The sequence below is a fragment of the Anabrus simplex genome, chromosome 1, assembly GCF_040414725.1.
Source record: "Anabrus simplex isolate iqAnaSimp1 chromosome 1, ASM4041472v1, whole genome shotgun sequence".
Lineage (NCBI taxonomy): Eukaryota > Metazoa > Arthropoda > Insecta > Orthoptera > Tettigoniidae > Anabrus > Anabrus simplex.
In genome coordinates this window covers 1,506,799,638-1,506,820,720 of record NC_090265.1, presented here as the reverse complement: position 1 = coordinate 1,506,820,720, position 21,083 = coordinate 1,506,799,638, and the positions used below count along the sequence as shown (strand labels likewise).

Sequence of the window (21,083 nt, the reverse complement as noted above, 5' to 3'; positions counted from 1 at the left end):
CTATTGGGATTTTCCAAAAACAAAGAAATACCCATTTCGTTATTTTTAAAGAAGATTCTAAATACCAATTTTTACATTTGTAAACTTTAAAAGTTTTGAGATATAGATACACTCATTTTAAAATTTCACCCCCCCTTTTCACCCCCTTAGCGATGGAATATCCCAAAATCCTCTCTTAGCGAGCACCTACATCTTAATATGAATATATCCCCAAAATTTCATTTCTTTATGTCCAGTAGTTTTGGCTCGGCGATCATGAATCAGTCAGTCAGTCAGTCAGTCAGTCAGTCAGTCAGTCAGTCAGGACAAGTTATTTTGTATATATAGATGTAAGAAAGTGACGAACAGTTTTATGGAAAAACAGTGTGTATTGTTTTTAGTGTATTTTCAAACAATTCAGAAAATATATGGGTTCATCCATTCTAAATTATTAGACTAATATTTATGTATTTTAATTAGATGTGAGATGCTATGGCTGAAGAAGTCTCAAATTAGATGATCTACCAAAGAATGTATAACATATTTTAACATTGAATGTGTTATCACTTGTAAAGTGGACCATTAAACCTAATACTAGATCTTAATTAAGTGATATGTTCTGAGTTATCAGCTGTCAGTGGAGAGATAGTGTGGAATGACATTAGTAGATGGATAAGTCTGAATGGTGTCTTTAAAAGTAGGAAAGATCACAATATGAAGTTAAAGTTGGAATTCAAGAGGACAAATTGGGGCAAATAATCATTTATAGAAAGGGGAGTTAGGGATTGGAATAACTTACCAAGGGAAATGTTCAATACATTTTGAATTTCTTTGAAATTCAAGAAAAGGCTGCCCTGAATGCAGATCAGTAGCGATTGATAGAAGGAAATAATTGCTCTGCTTTGTGATAAGTGTACAGTATTGTGTGTTCAGCAAAACTTAGTATGCAGCCCTTGATGTCTGTTTACTAGTTGCATACAGTAATCCATCCAATTTTAAGATTTTAAATGTTACCTATTTAGACCATTTTTGTTGAAAATGAAATGTGTCCATTATGCAAGGAAATTTTCTTTTTTTCTTTTTTCCAAAATTTTAAAGGGAAAACTGGGGTCTGTCCATTATGTGGTGGTGTTTGTTACGAGAGTAAATACTGAATGTAGGCCTGAAAGTCATGTGTTCACCATTTACCATTATGTAGGTCTAAAACTCATTATTATGTTCACCATACAAATTGGGGACTTCTTACATTTTGGACCCCCATTACCTTCTGGGCTGTAAAAATGAATACATGGGGTCTAGTATTGGAGTGGTATATATAAATCAGTAAAATTCCTTCTTGCAGTGTGACTGGCTGTGTGTTATATACTCCAACTTTCTTATTTTCTTTCTCTCCTTTATGTGAATGTACATAGATATTTCTAATTAGTTTCCTCTTATCATTATTACCTTTGTAAAATAATATTGATGTTTCATTTGATCAGTTTTGAATTTTTTAAAATTTATATATTCTGACATAAGGCTGGACGCATTTTTTGACATTACACATTGGTTCTGTTAAAAATTCTATCTGAAATTATTGGAATTTGTACACAGAACCCTTAATGAGGGCAAATACTTAGATCACTGTGTGTTAGTGCATCCTCCCTTTCGTAATTAATCTCTCTGATCACTTCCCCTAACTGTTCTGTAAATATTATACATTAATCTTTATGATCACTTCCCACAACTGTATGTATGTATGTAAGCATGTCAAATTTTTGTCCCATTTTTCTACGGGATTGGGAATAAAGTAAGATGAATTTTTATAGTGAGTTTTTATGACCAGAGCCAACGGCCGTAGCCGTGTTGAAACACCGGATCCCGTGAGATCTCCGAAGTTAAGCAACATTGGGCGTGGTCAAGATTTGGATGGGTTGCCACGCGCTGTTGGTGGGGGGTAAGGGAATGGAGGAGCGGAAAGGAACTGGCCACCCTACCATAAGTAAACTCTGGCTCAGGCACACCTCTGCAGAGGTTCAAACCTGCCTTTGGGCAGAATACACCCTTACCTTACCTTATGACCAGATGTCCTTCATGACATCAACTTCATCAGAGGAGTTCATTACGAGAGTAAATACTGAATGTAAGCCTGAAGGTCATGTGTTCACCATTTAGCATTATGTAGGTCTAAAACTCATTATGTTCACCATACAAACTGGGGACTTCTCACATATTGGACCCCCATTATCATGAATGGTATGATATGTGATAGAAGGAAGGGAGCAGGTGAAACCTGGTGCTGGCACATAGCCTACTCCTGTTGAATAGCATCAAAGAGTCTGCTCAAGGTTTAATGTCCCCGTTCGATGGATGAATCACCATCAACAGCATCACTCCATATGAACACTGCAGAGAGATTTGGAATTGAATCCAGGCTTCTGGCACAGAATCTGATCACTTCCCACAACTCTTCAGTAAACATTATATATTAATCTCTGTGATCAGTTAAAAAAAGAAGCTATAAAATTATGGAAATTTTTCCTTTAATTACTGTCATATAACATATGATACTATACCTTTGCTTTATATCATTTCTGGTATAATGCTTAGGTACACTTCTCAAAATCGAAGTACTGAATCAATGTTACTCACTCAAGACAAATTGTATTCCCTCACAAAATCATGTTGACTGACCAGGCGGCTATTGTAATTATGAAATGAATTGTGCTTCACTTAATTTATTATAAGCACTTCTGTTGTCAAAACAGCAACCATTTGAAAATGTTCACCAAACAACACAAGAAACATTTAAATGTTATCAACAGAATGTTGCCATGAGGCAGGGCCTTTTATTTCCTAGAATACCAAATTTTTTATATCATCATTTTGACATTATGATTTCGGTCCAATATTGTTATACTGTAATAGAAGACAGCACTAATTATATGCATGACTAGCTTCGCTACAGGATTCTCAGAAAGACTGACTTTGTGGTTTTCCTAACTGAAGTCAACATAGGTAATTACAAAAATGTCAGTAGGAATGTAGCGATTAAAAGCAGTGTTATCATTTAAAATACTCGAACAAATGAAAAACTGCACATTTTCTCACTTTTAACGATCAGTACTGTGGTGCCAGTCTAACAGTCCAAGGTTCCAGAGTTGGAATGACTAGGCTGCAGACAGCCGTGAACACTCCTCTGTCATTATTCCCTTAAACTGCTCATTCCAATCAGTGCCTCAGAGTAGGGGTTGAATAGCTCGAATGCTATGATGAACCAGTGTGTTACATACCAGTAGTGTCAGAAAATTTATGAACCAGAGGAATGGCATGCTAAAGAAGAAAGTTATCTAACTCCCCAGCTACTTCCCACCAATATTCAGGCAGGCTGTTACACTTGGTACAACCGGATGAGTTGACCGTCTGGTTAGGGGTGTGCAGCTGTGAACTTGCATCTGGGAGATAGTAGATTCGAACCCCACTGTTGGCAGCCCTGAAGGTGGTATTTTGTGCCGCTTCCTTCACATTTCTAGCTCTTTCCTATCCCATTGTCGCCATAAAACCTATCTGTTTTGGTACGACGTAAAGCAAATTTTAAAAAATACTTCGTATGCAGCAGTAATCCTATCTATCAGAGGTGAGTGGCAACAGAAGACACAAAGCACATCACAACAAACAATGGTCAGTGTAATGTTATTGTTGATCAATTTTATGAGCTGTCTATATTGAAGCCCTTCCTATTTAGTTTTCTTTCGACTCTGCAATATTAGGGCGTCTTATAAAATTATTTATAGCATAGACTGTAGTTCCTTATTCTCCCACTTAACATACCGATTTTCATTAAATTCTCTTTACCTATTTTCTCAAGACTCGGCGCTGATATGGACTTGGTAACAAAAATCCAAATTCATGAATATCTCTGTGATCATAGCCGGTACAGTAACAATGTAAAAGACATAAATGATTGGAAATTTAATACTGTATAACTTTAGTTATGTAGTATTTATCGATACGACCACTAATAACATAAATATTTGAGAATTAAATTTTAGGCCTTCTCCTAAACTACCATTTTTCTCAGCGTGAATACATTTATTTATAACCTAGATTGTAGCAACTTACTACCCGACTTTGCCTACCGATCTTCATTAAGATACGACCACTAATTACATAAATACTTGAGAATTAAATTTTAGGCCTTCCCTTAAACTACCATTCCACTCAGCGTGAATACAGTTATTTATGGTCTAGATCAGGGATGGCGAACCTTTTTCAACTAATGTGCCATTTTAAGACTGGTTTATTATTCTCAACTGTTGACTGTGCCACTTGTTATTTTCCTTAAAGAAATGGCTACAACCTATTACACACACACCCCCCTCCAACCACGACTTCCTTTCCAAATTCCCAATTATGTTTCATAATGTTATTTATTTATTCATTTCTTTATTTACGGATTTATTTATTTTATATACATGCATGTTGTGTATTCAGCTCGAAGGCTGGTTTGATCCTCCACAGCTCCACCAAAAGCTATCATAGACAACCTAGACGTCACTGAAGAGGCTTACTAGGGAAATGAGGAGTGAGCTAGTTTCCCGTTGCTTTCCTCACCACGCGCCAGAAGTTGCTCTTGCATATCAGTCTGCCAAGTCCACTGAAATGCATGAACCAACTGACCCTATGAGTGATATTTTCACACCATTCAAAACAGGGATTGGCTGCATATTTTATATATATATATATCTTGTAAATACATTTGATTATTGCATATTCCGTGGTCATATTTTGCAAATAATGCAAAATATAAATGTTTAAATATGTAATTTTTGAGAATACCTAATATTATTTGCAAAAAAATTAATAAACTCCCATTGTAACACACTTCGCCATTAAATATGATTACCGGGTGAGTTGGCTGCGTGGTTAGGGGTGCCCAGCTGTCCGCTTGCATCCGGGAGATAGTGGGTTCGATTCCCACTGTCGGCAGCCCTGATGATGGTTTTCCGTTGTTTCCCATTTTCACACCAAGCAAATGCTTGGGCTGTACCTTAATTAAGGCTACTGCCGCTTCCTTCCCATTCCTAGGCCTTTCTTATCCCATCGTCGCCATAAGAACTATCTGTGTCATGCGACGTAAAACAAATTTTAAACGAAGTATTAGACAAAAAAAATATATTGCCAATGGACTTCACTTCCTCTATTAGCTTCATTGTTTTTCCATGTTGTCGTAGTTCGTATGCTCAACAGTTTAACTTATTTTCCCTCATTAAATCTCCACAAGGAAATCGGAAAAAACAGCTATCCTCGCTTGTAAAATCACATCCGTGCTTTCAACAAAACATACTGCATACATATGGGAGTTATCCAAATTGGCTTTGAATTGCTCCGAATCTTCTTCACTCATCCTTATTATTCTATCCTTTAATTCTGGTAATTTTTTGTTGTTTGTTAGGGAAATTTTCAAATGATGTGTCGGACGTCAATAAGAAAGTTTCTTTCAGGAACTCACCGTCAGAAAGCGGTTTCCCATGCATGCTGTACTATGCAGTGAGACAGTTGGAAACAACCGCACTGATATTATTCCTAGGGTGGAAATATGATACTAAAGAACTAGTTCGTTTTGTGTAATGTTCAATATTTTGTGAAAGGAACTATCTTCTTTCTTCATTTGGCATGGAACAAACATTTAAAATTATTAGTCTCGAAATGGCGCTTTTCATTAAATGTGGGGGATAAAATGGTTTTCGAACACAGGCAATACATCTTTCTATCAGTCCGAATTACCCTGTTCACTGTTCTTGAAACTCTGGTCACAACCGTCATTAAGTTTCTGTTCTTTTCGGCACCGAAAACGTTTGAAAGGTCCGTATACAAAACCACCAGAAAATGACACTTATCTCACTTGACTTTTGGACATATCATATTACATGTCCGAATATAACAAGTATTTAGATTTTTGATATTTATTTCTTGCATGTGAAACAATATACTCGTAAGGTATGTATTGTCTGTAGTACAAGACGTATATAGAAACATTGGTATGTTCATGTTGTGTGCCACCGAAATCGTGTTCGCGTGTCACCTAGTGACACGCGTGGCATAGGTTCGCCATCTCTGGTCTAGATTATAGCAACTTATTCTCTGACATTGCATACCGATTTTCATTAAGATGTGACCACTAATAACATAAAATGTTAGGCCTTCCCCTAAATTACCATTTCACCAGGCGTGAATAAAATTATTTATGGCCTAGATTGTAGCGACTTATTCCCCAACTTTGCATACTGATTTTCATTAAATTTTCTTCAGCCATTTTCTCATGATGCCTGTACAGGCAGGCAGATAGATAGACAGATAGATAGACAGACAGACAGACAGACAGACAGACAGACAGACAGACAGACAGACAGACAGACAGACAGATAGACAGACAGACAGAAATTACAGAAATTTAAAAAGTGCATTTCCTTGTTACTGTGGACACGACTGATACAGAAATATCATCCTTTTTAAATTCTGAGCAATGTACAGATAAAACTCTTATTTTATACTAGCTGATGTGCCCGTACTTCGCTACAGAATTCTACATTGTATACAGCATTGTAGGTTAGGTAGTGTACATGTTGTGAGCAAAATTGTATTAAACTGCATAGCCCTTACCCTAGAAATGGGGCAGGGAAGTCACCAAATGTCTTTTCTTATATAAAGACTGAGTTAGGGAATTTTCATTGTAATTTCAGAAAATGCTTGCCTACCATCAGTAACAATCAGGTTAATGGCAGACACTCACTCTCCACCTGCCTTTTCAGATCGTCAAAAAGACTCTTTTAGTGGTTTTCCCAACGGAAATGAACATAGGTCATTACAATGATGTCAGTAGGAATGGTGCGATTGAAAGCAATGCTTTCATATGAAATGCTCAATCAAATGAAAAACCACATGTTTTCTCACTTTTAACGGAACAGTTCCTACTACGCTGCTGATCTAACAGTCCAAAGTTCCAGAGCTGGAATGACCTGCCGCAGACATCCGTGAACCGTGAACACTCTTCGTTTTTTATCGGCGGGGTAGGGGTCGAATCTGTTTCCTAGGAGTATCCGATGAGTCGGATAATCTCAATCATTACACTGCCGGGGGAAAAAACTATCTGACTTGGAGGCAAATTTTTCCTCCAAGCCAGAGGAGAAACCCCATCTTTGCTGCTAATTTGAAATGAAATGAATGTAGATTTAATAAAAGGGAAGAGGAAGAAACTTTTCTTAAGAAACAGCTCTTTTCAGGGTTGAATTTTGAGTTTTTAGTGAATTGTGGTGCTATAATTTGGAATAGGCCTAAATTTTAATTCTAGAACTACTCATACTCTCTGCTTTAAGTGTGCACACTGCTCATTCAAAACAGCACGTCAAAATAGGGATCGAATAGCTGGAATACTATGATGAACCAGTGTGTTACGTACCAGCAGTCTCAGAAAATGTATGAACCAGAGGAATGGCATGCTAAAGAAGAAAGTTATCTAACTCCCCAGCTATTACCAGACAATATTCAGTCAGGCTGTTATACTCGGTACGCAGCAGTGATCCCATTTTATCGGAGTTGAGTGTCAGCATAAGAGGCAAAGAACATCACAACAAACAATGATCACTGTAATGTTATTGTTGTTCAATGTTATGCGCCTTCGATATTGTAGGCCTTCACATTTAATTTTCTTCCACCTCTGAAATACCACTCTCATCATAGTCGGTATGGTAAAAATGAATAAAACATAAATGATTGTAAACTGTATTCCCTATAACTTTTGTTATATAGTACTTTTCGATAGGACCAATAATATAGGTATTTAAAAATTAAATCTTAGGTGCCTTCCCATAAACTACCATTTTATCCAGGGTGAATAAACTTTTTTATAGCTTAAACTGTAGTTTCTTAATCCCCGACTCTATATAACGATTTTTATTAAATTCTGTTTACCCATTTTCTCATGGCTCGGCGTTGATATGGACTTAGCAACAAAAATACAAATTCACGAATATCCTTGTTATCATAGCCAGTTCGGTAAAAATGTGGAAGACATAAATGATCAGAAATCTAATTCTATATAACTTTAGTTATGTAGTATTTATTGATACGACCACTACTGTAATAATATAAATATTTGAGAATAAACTTTTAGGCCTTCTCTAAAACTACTATTTCACTCAGAGTGAATAAAATAGTTTATAGCCTAGATTGTAGTGGCTCATCTCCTGACTTTATATACTGATTTTCACTAAATTCTCTTCAGCCATTTTCTCGTGATGCGTGTACAGACAGACAGACAGACAGACAGACAGACAGACAGACAGACAGACAGACAGACAGACAGACAGACAGACAGACAGACAGACAGACAGACAGACAGACAGACAGACAGACAGACAGACAGACAGACAGACAGACAGACAGACAAGTAAAAAGTGCATTTCCTTGTTACTGTGGACGTGACCGTTATAGGAATACCATTCTTTTCAAATTCTGAACAGAGTTTTATTTTGTATATCTACATATGTATAGATATAGATAAGGTACATAGATTTTAAAATTTTGTTTTTTATTATTATTCAGTCAGCAAGTCCAAATTAAATAAAACAAAATATACACAACCTGATTTGAGCCAGGGGATGATGCCGCAGATAATGCTCAATATAGTATCATACAGGCATCAAGACCTGTATTACATCTTCAGGGTGATGGTAAATGAATGATTATGGGTTAGTATGAGAATGAAGTCATAGGAGTTTATGGACTTTACGACATAAAGCTGTTGGCTGGAACACGCTGGTTCCAAGTGGTTCAAGACCGAAGATGATGGAAGCACATGGAAGAGGCCTATATCCAGCAGAGGATTGAAATAGGCTAGAAAAGAAGAAGAAGATGAGAAAGAAGGGATTAAGTAAGCAGGATCAAATGAGATTCATTCCAGGTTTATATATTTTTTACAAGAAAATGGTAGATTAATACAATATCTATCTCAATGCTAGAGCTACTACCTTCTTCATTGTAGTCCTTTCTAATAAAGCAGCCAGATAACCACAATATACAAAGTACCGGTAACGAATGAAATAATAATTATATGCTACTAAAATTATTCACCAGGATCTCTTTAAGAAAAAAATCCAAACAATTGGGTTTTTAAAGACACAATCTTCCTGTGAACAATTAGTATTCAGTATCTGTGCGTCATATCCTACTGTGAAACAAGTGTAGTGATAGCGCATACACATACAATGATTCACCACAACGTTCCACCTTCTGTGCGCTATTTTGTTCTTTTGCTTGCATGTGCAGTGCTTTGCTTTACTGTTCCGTATGGCTTCTAAAAGAAAAAGTTGTTTATTGTTGGCAGACAAAATAAAAGTCATTGAACACTTGGACAAAAGAGTGACTTGTAAACAGTTAACGGGGAACATCAACAATTTCAGACATTTAAAAACCTTCAATTTTAAACTTTGTATATCCTTGAGAGTAAAGATGGAAGTTTGTTGAGAAAATCCATGAATATAGCACAAAACAAGGAATTGGAAGAAGCTGTATTCAAGTGGTTTATACAGCAACAAGCACAGGAGAACTCATTTTGATCCAATCATCTGCAGAAAGGCAAAGTTTTTGCCAAGAAAATAGAAGGTTTGTCTTATTTTAAGACAGGTAATGGATGGCTTTTGAATTTTTAGGAAAGGCATGGTAGCTTTGAGTTAGATTTAAGGGCAAGAAGCTATCAACAGACCCTAAAGCAGAAGAAATCTTCAATGAAAAATTAAAAAATGAAACAGAATCTTATAACCCCAAATTTGTATACACAGTTCAAAAAATTAGGGTAACATGTTTTGAATGTATGCCATGCTTCACAAAACAATGCCTCACACCCAGGTATATTACCAACTAAACGTTTATTCTTTACCGTTGAAATGTACAAAAGAAAATCAATGGATTCACGTTCATTTTCAGAACACAAACGGAAATGTCCAAATAGGGGTGAAAACAAAGTGATAACAGTCCTGCAGGGTGGTTTTTTTAATCACAGTTGGAGAGCTTCCGTATGGTGTATGTCCTCCACGAGCATTTATCACAGCTTGACATCTACGTGGCATGCTCCATGTAAGTCGACGGAGGTCACGTTGCGATATCAGGTCCCATTCTTCAACAAGAACCTGTTCGAGGTTTTGAAGAGTTTGTGGTGGAACAGGATGCCCATGAACACTTCTATCAAGCCTATTCCACACATGTTCGATGGGATTAAGGTCGGGACTCGCTGCTGGCCATTCTATCTGTTGAATGTCCAGTTCTCGCAAGACAGCTCTGGTGATGCGCGCTACATGAGCCCTGGTATTGTCATGCATGAGCACAAATTCAGGGCCAACACCATATGCAGCAACCAACACATGCTGTAGCAGTATCTGCTAGATGTAGCCCGCAGCAGTAAGATTACTATGGACGATGACAAGATCCGTACGGCCATCAATATTGATGCCACACCACACCATCACAGAATCTTGTCCGAATCAGTCGCCTTCCTGGACAACATTTGGCATGTACTGCTCACCACGGCATCTCCATACACGATGACATCCATCACGCTGTGTCAGGGGATATCTGGACTCGTCAGTGAACAATACAGATCTCTATTGACGAAGTTGCCAATCGACATGGGTACGAGCAAACAGAAGGCGAGCTGCGCGATGGTGCTGCGTTAAACGGGGCACTCGAACAGGACGTCTGGGTTGTAAGGACACTTCTCTTAACCTGTTCCTTGCTCTCTGGTCATATACCGTGACTCCAGTGACCCTGACTCCAGTGACCCTCCTGAGGTCTTGTTGCAGTTCTGTGGCAGTTGCTGAACAACGCCGTAATGCACAGATGGTCAGATATCGGTCATCCTGTGGGGTTGTCATGCGTCCACGACCTTATCCAACCCTCCTTGTGAACTGGCCTCTCTCACTGTAGTGATTCCACAAGTAGTGAATAACTGATGAAGAGACATTGTGATCCACAGCAACATGATGAAAAGTCCATCCTTTCTGGATCAAAGTAACAGCCCTTGCGACTTGAACCTCATTAAAATGTCTCATGGGATGTGCTGGTTGCCGTACAATGTGTTCAAATGACCGCAGTAGTCTGTGTACCTCACGACACACGGACACACCGCTATTCACTTTGTTTTGAAGGCTCACCTGACAGTTTAATGCATTTCTACACCTACAGATGGAGTATAACTTCGATTTGACATGCCTAGAGTACCTAAGGCCTCAAGGTATGCTGTACAACCATTAGAACCCCATCTACCAAATTAACATTCACATACCAGACATTACAAAACATGTTCCCCTAATTTTTTTTAAACTGTGTCTTATTTGGAAGGTTTTGCCTGGAACAAATTTAGTTTCTAAATGGAAACCTAATGCTCCTGGTTGTAAGGTTACTACAGACCTTGCAACCATTCTAAATTATGCTCTCTCTATGAGAAGCCACAAAATACCTTACTTTTTTTTGGTGATAGGCAAAGCAAAAAACTCCAGGGCTTTCACAGATGTGAAAAAAACTACCCCTCTTTTACAGGAATCTGTCAAAGACCTGGATGCCTGCTGCTCTGTTCACCAAATGGTATGATAAAATGCTCATACCAGAAATTAAAGAAAACATCAAAAGGACCCCTGAAAAGAAAGCAGTAAGGTGTTGTTAATAATTAATTATGCACCAACCTAACCCACAGAAAACCTACCCCCCCCTCTCTCTCTCTCTCTCTCTCTCCCTCTCCCTCTCTCTCTCTCTCTCTCTCTCTCTCTCTCTCTCTCTCTCTCTCTGTGTGTGTGTGTGAATTTAACCTCATTAAGAAGAGCTTCAAACAAAAGGCATTTCAACTGAAGAAGTGTAAAAAGAGAAAGATGATGCAAAAGCAGAAAGTAGGAGAAGAATGAAAGGGCCGTGATAAGCAGGAGGAAGAACTAGAGGAAAAGGACTGTGTCAGTTCAGAACATTTGAAACATCATTATGAAAAAATTCCTGGATATTCTGAGTGCAGTGCAGAGGATATAGGCAAATGGCTGGTGACCCTTGATTCCAAATTCTGAGTGACAATAAACTCATTCAAAGTGTGAGAGAAAAAACTGATGATCTGGAAGATGATGACATTGCTACTGAACCGGGTGCGGAACCAATAGCTAGTGAGGTATTTGTGTTCTTTGACACAGCACTGCAATGGATGGAGCAGTAGCCTGAGTATGACCATCTACAGCTGCTCACTGTCAACCGATGTGAGACTTGGCTGCATGGAAATGGGTTCAGACAGCAAAATAACTGAATTTGACCAATATCTTCAAGCAGTGTAAACACAGTACGTAAGTGTAGTACATAATGTAAACAACACTGTTCTTGCAGTAATTAAATTCATACATTACAAGCAAATTTTCAATAAATAACTCTTTTTTTTTCACAAACCAGTTATCCAGATATTTGATTATCTGGGTTGGGTCTGGACCCATTTGATTGGATAATTGGATTACTACTACTACTACTACTACTACTACTCTATGAGCCATAATAATGATAACTGCCAGCACTGAATTACACTTGCAGACTATTCCTACATTCTTGTAGCGAATTTCAAGAGCAGGTATTATGGTCTCAGGGCCAGACCAGAAAATATCGTAAACACACTAGAAGTAGAAAAATAATGATGCACATAGTTGGGCTCACTTACAGGGATAAGTGCCTAAGGAAGAAGACATGGACATAGGCCTATATCAAATTATACAGCAGAAGTATATTTGGATTAAAGTCCCTGATAGTGCATGTTTTAGTAAATACCTGTACCTCAGGAGCTTACAGACAGGGAAGCAAGAATAGTGACTATAGAATGATAACCAGAGTCTTTCAGTTATTTATGTTGTCTTTTCTGTCTTACCTTCCTTGTGTCTTTCTTTCATTTAATCCCAGTGCTACTAAAATTCCAAGAGTTACTAGGCCTATATATCTATTTTTCATGATTATTCATATAACTAGAGGGACAGACACTCTAAATGTTAAACCCCTTTGAACAATTATCATCATCGTTGTTACCATTTAACTTTATCTTCTGATGGAATAGACCTCTCATTTTACTTGAGTCTTAAAATATGCAAATACATGAGCAGAAGGTGTTGCAGAGTAATGCCATGATAAAATTTAAACTTAATTATTATGCAGAGACAGTTACCTGAAGCATAATGAATATACTTTAACTCAATTGAAAAATACGTAGGTACTCCACTTCTCCTCCACTTCGTATAAGCAGTGTTTCAGGCACAAACTAGTCTGTTGAGCTTTAGAATTACACACATCTCTGCAAAGCTTGGAATGGGCTTTTTTTCCAAACATTTGCTAGTTGAAAACTACATCATTCCGTACATAATTATACTGGTTACTAAAGATGTTTGACAAATGTTGTGAATTGGCAATTGAGCTTTCAAGATGAATATACCTTCTAAACATGCCAACTAACATCACATGCTTAGTATCTATACATGCCTATGCATCATTCTCTTCTATTAAGACTCTCTTGAGCCCATTAACATACTTCGTATAATATAAGTTACTTACATCATCTCTTCATTTCATAATCTGTTACGAACAGATAAGAAGAAAATATGATGTTAGCTTATAGTAAGTTAATTCAAATGCTCAGTCAATAAAAGGAATATATTTCTTGGCATTGATTTCAAAAAACAAGAAGTATAAATATCATGACCAGATTTATAATATACATATAACCCATTTTCAAATTCATAATCAAGATTAGAGAACTTACAAGTGAATTCTAATATTACACTAAAAAACTAAGTTCATGTTGTAATATTAACACTAGCAAATTAAAATTTTAAATAATGAGGGGTGAGGTGAAAAGTGATGCTTTGATTGTGATACTTGTTCTTGTGATTTGAATCTTAGGGTCGAAAGGGTGTGTCAGGCGAGGCAGTAGAGCGCGGTTTGCCAGGGCTGCCGGGCCCTAAGGGAGAGCCAGGGGACCCGGGACCCAAGGGCGAAAAGGGAGAGAAGGGAGACTTGGGAATTGCAGGTAGGCTTTTAAAGCTACTCTCCTTTGTCTAATTCCTTTAACCCAAAAATTCGTTAAATCCATCCCTGAAAATGATAATTCACTTCCATAGTTATGACTAACATAAAGTGGCTGAATAATTAACAAGCGTGTGATAATTTTTACAAATAGTCACTGACAAGTATTTTGTTATTACTGTGGGAAATATTTTGATCTGTAAGTTTTGTAGGAGAGAATGCTTGTGAAGTATATAGAAATATTTGCAGTTTCTCTAGTATGATACTCACTGCTATGCTGGTGCTACATTAGAAACTTCATTAATTTAAATTTCTCTATGATGACGTAAGAATACTCTGTCAATTGTGAATCTGAAGTACAACGTTCATTTTTCAGAAAGCTTGAAAATATTAAATAATGGTATGAAATAACCTTCATGTTGGTTCATATTGATGAACATTTACAATTGCAATAGGATGAAAAAGAATGTCCACCTAATCAATACACATTTTATTTGTGATTATACAAACATCACAGTGTAGTACTAGTTTTGACAATGATCTAGGTCAACTGCAAAACTGGGACATAACCTATGGCATCTAACTAACACATTCTCTTATTCAATTCATTAATTTAATTTTATCTAATTTATCAGGTTAACTTCATTGGCACTGCAATGAATTGCAAACATTTTATACCAGACGCAATGTATCTGTGTTAACCACATCTTCATGTGCTGTCCTGACAATGTCCAACAACATTTCAGCAAGATTTAACAAGCACCATGAAAGCATCTCATTTATTACTTTGATTGAGGATGAAACAACATCTAACAGTTCCCCGTTAGCTAGTGGTTATTTACAGCAGTGTCCAATGGATTACATATAGCTAACACCACACAAATAGATTTGATGACAAACTACAGGATCAACATTTATCAGTTCCCATTTACTATTGAAATATTAATGATCAGCAGTATTAGAACTAAAAGTTCTGTGAATATAAATTAATACTTGAAATTATTCTCAATGATGAACATACTTAAGATGTTAGAACCTAGTTCATTTTCAAATTTATTCAAATTCCATCCCAGTTTTTAATGTCACCTTGTATATATTTGTTTTCATTTGTTTTATGTCAATTGTGTGCATGTACATTTGTTTAGTTATTAGGTGTTTTACATTAAGGCTGAAGATGGCCAGCCCTGGCCAAAACTAGTCCCTAATTAATGTAATTTAGAATATTACATATTATAGTATTGAAAGGTAGACCATTACTACATTAATTTAATAATTATATTGTAGCTTTTGGGTGGAACGTAAAAATTGTTACCTCGTTAGAACACCATGAAATTTAATTCTTAATATTGTTACAGAATATCACTTACAAATTACTTAGTAATAAACAAAAGAACAAACGGTCTTTATTAGGTTCATTTATGACATCCCTTTGGGAATTCCAAAAAATAACATTAGCTCAGATGTGACCTATCTTTAGGAAATAGGAATAATATTACTATAGACTTCAGCTTTTCTGATTTAGTCACCTATTTCCACCTTTCACTAGTTTAGAATAGCAAAATGAAGTCTACAGAAACATCCACACTACACTTGAAGCATTCTGTGCGGCCGCGGGATTTGGTTTGTTGGACCGATATAAATAGTGATATAGGGCATTGAATCTCAAGGTGTCAGATACTCTAAAAAGGAAATAAATGTGAACAACTGTATTTATTTCTCTTCAAAATACCACCCAAGTATATATATCATAATAAAAATTTTGCACCTACCCTTTTCTGATGGTGGCACTTACACATAGCCACTTAAAAGTAAAATGGCAATGAATATTTTCATTTCTTCGGGGTTATTTTTCATTTGTAAAAAGCGCATGCTTGCTGGCTTCAGAGCACAAGAAATTCACAATTTCATCGTAAAAGAATTCCCTCAAATATTTCGGTTGGCATCATATATCGAAATCTGAAAAATTTCACACTTGGGGAGTGGACTGTTGTGGGTCATCCACTATCCAGGTAGCTGGTGGGCGAGGTGATGATTTTGCTCTCTTCCCAGGCCGTGAATCATTACTGGACATGGATTCTCTACTCCTGTGCGGAATTTGCTGCTTTAGCACTACTTTTGCTGGTGCTCGGATTTGACCTCCGTTAAGGTTATCTGCGAGACCCCCTTCATCTTACTCAGATAAAACATTAGATTCTAGTAGTTCAATGTGTTATAGCGTGGATTTTTTAGTAAAATCTACAATTATACAGTTGTCTGACACACACAAATCGTTATTTGCAACTACATTATGAATTGTTACTTTAGAATTACCCTTAGAAGTAAGGAGGAGAAAAGGAACAGAGAGGTACAGTAAGCACTGTGTGGTACCCGTTGCCTACGCTATAATACAAGGCCTGGAAATAGAGCTCGTAAAACGCTATAGAAGTGGTCACACTGCAGTTCATTGGCGGGCCGCTAGGATCGCTACCTTGCCCCCTGTTTACCAGGTTCGCGCCTTTAAACGTGTGTATTGAGTTGGTTATGAATGTGTATATTCTTGTGATAATAAGCACTTGCAGGTTCAATCATGGTTTATTGCTGTGTTCCTTATTGTCATTCACGATAAATTAAAGGTAGTGGAATTTCATTTCACAAGCTTCCAGTGAATAGTGCTTTAAAAGAACGGTGGCTTGTTGCTATATCTCGCAGAGGACACAAACCGGAATCTCTCTGGGTTCCTACAGAAAAATCGAGGGTGTGCAGTAAACACTTCAGAGAAGAAGACTTTAGTATAAGTACATCTAAAAAGACACTCCTGCCTAATAAAGTCCCTTCAGTTTTTACAGAGTTCCCCAAACACAAACAAGTCACTTTAAAATGTAGGAAAGCTCCTAAGAAAAGACAGCTTGAAAAAACGGACAGTGAAAATGAGTATATAAGAAATAAGAGAAAATATGTGGAACAGTCGGATTCTCCTGTGCCTGATAATACTGGAGAATCTGACCTGATAAATGTAAGCACCACAGACAGTTTTCTCCCGTCCTAAAATCAACTGTACCAAAATACATTACCAGGAAATTAAGGAAGGAGATCAGAAGAAATAGAAAGCATGTGACAATTATTAAGAAGTTGCGCGTAAAAATTCGTGACTTGGAAGCAGAACTTAGTAAGGTAAAGAAGGATCCCGGAAATCTTGCAAGTCGAGTTTCTAAAATTCAGAAGGAAGCTGAGGGAGGTAATATGAAAGCAAACTTTTTGTTAGAACAACTTCAGAGCTTTGGAAAAAAGAAATGTAAATACCAGGTGACTTCAAGGTCGCCAACTGGTTATCGGCTTCACAGAGCACTCGATATTTTGCATCTTCCTCATCCAAGAACGTTGTAATCGTATGTTGGATACTCAAAAGGGGAAACGGGCATAACTTCGCTACCTAAAACCCGATTACTGGCAGAAAAACTGTCGTTAGTGAACGATAACAAAAAGGTTGGTTCCCTTATAATAGATGAAATGTCCATAAAGCCGAAACTTATGTATGACAGGAAATTAGATATGTTTATTGGACTGAATGACATTGACATTGACGCTCTTGGAATCGAAGATAGGTTGGCCAATAAACTACTCTGCATTTTGTTCAAGGGACTCTCTACATATACAGAATACCGGTGCCTTTCTATTTCACTTCATCCGTTACGGGCTCACAACTTGCAAAATTAACCTTGGATGCGTTAAATGCTGTTGAAGAGTGTGGTTTCAGAGTGATCAGAATAGTGACCGACAATTCGCAGGTAAATGTTTCGATGTTCGAAACATTATGTGGAGGAAGCATTACGCATGAGATACGACATCCAGTTGATAAAACTAGGCCTCTGTTCCTAAGTTTCGATCCCAGTCACGTCATAAAAAACGTGCGATCCCAACATTTGTCACGAGACATTTTTGTAAACAATGGCTATCGTGACCGGCGATCATTTCAGAGGTCTTTTCAAACTCCAGAAATCTTCAATTATGAAGCCAGTGAGGAAACTAACCAGAAAAGTAGTTTACCCTACAAATTTGGAGAAAATGAATGTAGCAAGAGCCAAAATTGTATTTTCCCCTGAAACAATCGCTGGTTTGAAGAGTATGGAGGTGGTTTGTCCCGAGAGCATTAAAGACAGGAACAGTTTAAAAGAAACAATTTCTTTCATGGAGCATTTTATGAAGTGGTTCGATGCCCATGATGTCTGCAACACCTCGTATGGGACATATTCCAGGAATGAGAACAAACTGGCATTTTTCAGCATTGAAGATGAACGCCTCAGTTGGTTAATAAATGATTTCCTGTCATATATCAAGAACATTCAAACACATCCAGAGAAAGAGAAAAGTTTCACGAGGGAAACGTATCAGGCGTTGGTCTTGAATACCCATTCCACTGTGGCCTGCGTAAAATACCTCATAAGTATAAATTTTCATTATGTCTTGACAAGGAATCTAACAAGCGATGATATCGAGCTTTTCTTTAGCCACCTAGGACGCAAAGCGGGATACAATGACACAATGGACGCAAGGTCATGCCTTAATGCAATCGAAACAACGCTCCATACAGGAATTATTGCTGCATCAAAACATGGCAATGTTGAGCTGAGGGATGAAAATAAGATCCGCAATGTACGAACCAGTTTACTACAACCAAGAATGTGTCAGATGGATGAAAGATATAGAAGGAATGAAAGTTGTGATGATGTTCAAATTCCGCAGCTTCCTGAACACGTAATGCCTATCATTACAAAACCCTTGCAAGGTAAATTACATCAAATCTGTGTGAACAATACTTTTTATTTAAGTGTTCGCTAGTACATAAATATGATTAATTTGTTCCAGATTCAACAGCTACAATACCTGGTATTTCTCTAGCAATGGTAGCAGGATACTTAGTGCGTGTGGCAGAAGAACAAACAGACTGTGAAGGCTGTTTAGAATATATCACTTCTCCAGCTAGTGAAAGTCCAACATTGTCTTATTCGCTTTCAAGATCGAGGAGCCCTCAGATACCCGAAATCATCGTTTGTGACTCTTCTGCAGTGCATGACGGAATTTGTTACCTCTGCTGTGCAGTATTTACCCCGACGGCAGTTACTAAAAATGTGTACGTTTTTTCTGAAAGCCAGGTTCATCAGTGAAATTGAGTTAGAGAGTGTAAAGACGACAAACTACCTTTTTTTCTACTCCAAAATTTCTGAGACCTCTATTGGACAACATTGCTTCGAGCCACTTAAGTAGAAGTGAGAAAGTTTTGAAACTCGATAAGAAGCCCCTGAGTAGGAAATTTTTAAAACTGTAGACACCTACCACATTCAGCTCTCTTTATTTAGGATATAATTTACTTATAGACATACACGGCCATGCGAACACAAGGGGGCAACAGCGCGATCCTAGTGGCTGAATGGTGAACTAAGATGGCACCCGTTTTCATTAGTGCATTTCAAGGCCTTGTATTATAGCGTAGGCAACGGTGGTACCACACTGTACCCAAAAATGCAAAGAGGAGAAGAATTCCATCTAATCAATATGGATATGAAGCTCATAGATTACGATACCATACTGTACCAACGGAATAATAAGTGTCATAATAGCAACACAGAAATGCTGACCAATTGCTTGTTATTTCAATTCATGGACTTATATTTCAAGATAATAAACCACATGATACAAAATTGTATTGTCAAAATTTATAAATGAAATAAAGCAACTTACTTTAGATGAGCAGTCATTTTTATTCCTCTCGACACAATCTCGAATTCCAAGCAGTTGTTGCCACATTGTAGGGAATATCTCCTTGACAACGTAAAGCAAAGTTGCCAAATTTATGGCATGAGTAAGGATCAGTATGAGAAAATCTGTAAAAAGGTGTTGCCGGGTTAAATTTAAGGCATCCTCAGCCGTATAATAAAAGTTTTTTAATATTACAATTACTAACAAGATTCTTAGGCTGTAAAACATGTTCTGTCCCTTATAAATGTTATTTGACATGACACGGTTGCCCTTGTCTGAGGAACATTGTGTCAAATAACCTTTATAAGGGACAGAACATTTGTTTAATAGCCTAGGAATCTTGTTAGTATTTTTAATCTTAAAAACATTTTTATCATGTGGCTGAGGATGCCTTATATTTAAGGCAAAACTTGTCCCATAATTGGATTTTTTAATAAATGTGTATGTAATCAATAAGATTATATGAAGTATTCAATAGGTGGACCCTCAAGGGAATTCTTTCACTCACTGGAGTATACGGACCAAAATCATGAAATTTATAACATGTAATATAAGTGGTATGTTCCGAGATGTTAGTGGATAGATAGCATGGAATGACATTTGTAGACAAATGAGTTTGAATGGTGTTTTTAAAAGTAGGAAAGATCACAGTAAGAAGATAAAAGTTGGAATTCAAGAGAACAAAAATTGGGGCATATATTTTAATTTATAGGAAGAGGATTTAGAAATTGGAATAATTTACCATAGGAGATGTTCAATAAATTTCCAAATTCTTAGCAATTATTTAAGAAAAGACTAGGTAAACAACAGATAGGTAAACAACAGATAGGTAATCTGCCACCTGGACTACTATCTTAATGCAGATCAGTGACGATTGATTGATTTTGCTTTTAAATGCATAATAGCCTTTTTTAAACATTTTTATTACATTACTATACAGTTACATTTCTTTTGATGTTAGGTAAGCATGGTTATATTTTTGTATAAATGAGTATGACAAAGACTGCCTTGATTTTCATCTTTACACTTCCCTCCTTGGAAGAGGCAAATGGACAACCAAGACCAGTATTGAGCACATCACTTGTGAAGGCCAACAACACTCGTACTAACAGACTATTTCAGATTTTGTTTCCTCAGAGTAGTCTTATTCAAATGCCGTATGTGACACTATAGGCCTACTTCTGAATAGAAGTAAAATGTAAAGTAGTATATCACAAGAAATTTAGGTATTCCTTTTTGGGAAAGTACATAGAAGTACCGGGTGGGCAAAATATAACTGGCCTGGAAAATATTTACAACAGGACTGACAT

At 37.1% G+C, this 21,083-nt stretch overlaps 1 protein-coding gene across 1 annotated transcript in view; it reads left to right on the top strand.

The window, feature by feature from the left end:
• The window catches only part of LOC136861524 (collagen alpha chain CG42342), a 381,636-nt gene that overhangs the window by 149,666 nt on the left and 210,887 nt on the right, over positions 1 to 21,083 (top strand). The window contains exon 13 of the mRNA XM_067138827.2: positions 13,918 to 14,044. Coding sequence (XP_066994928.1) covers positions 13,918 to 14,044 — 127 coding nt within the window. The remainder of the gene's footprint in view (positions 1 to 13,917; positions 14,045 to 21,083) is intronic.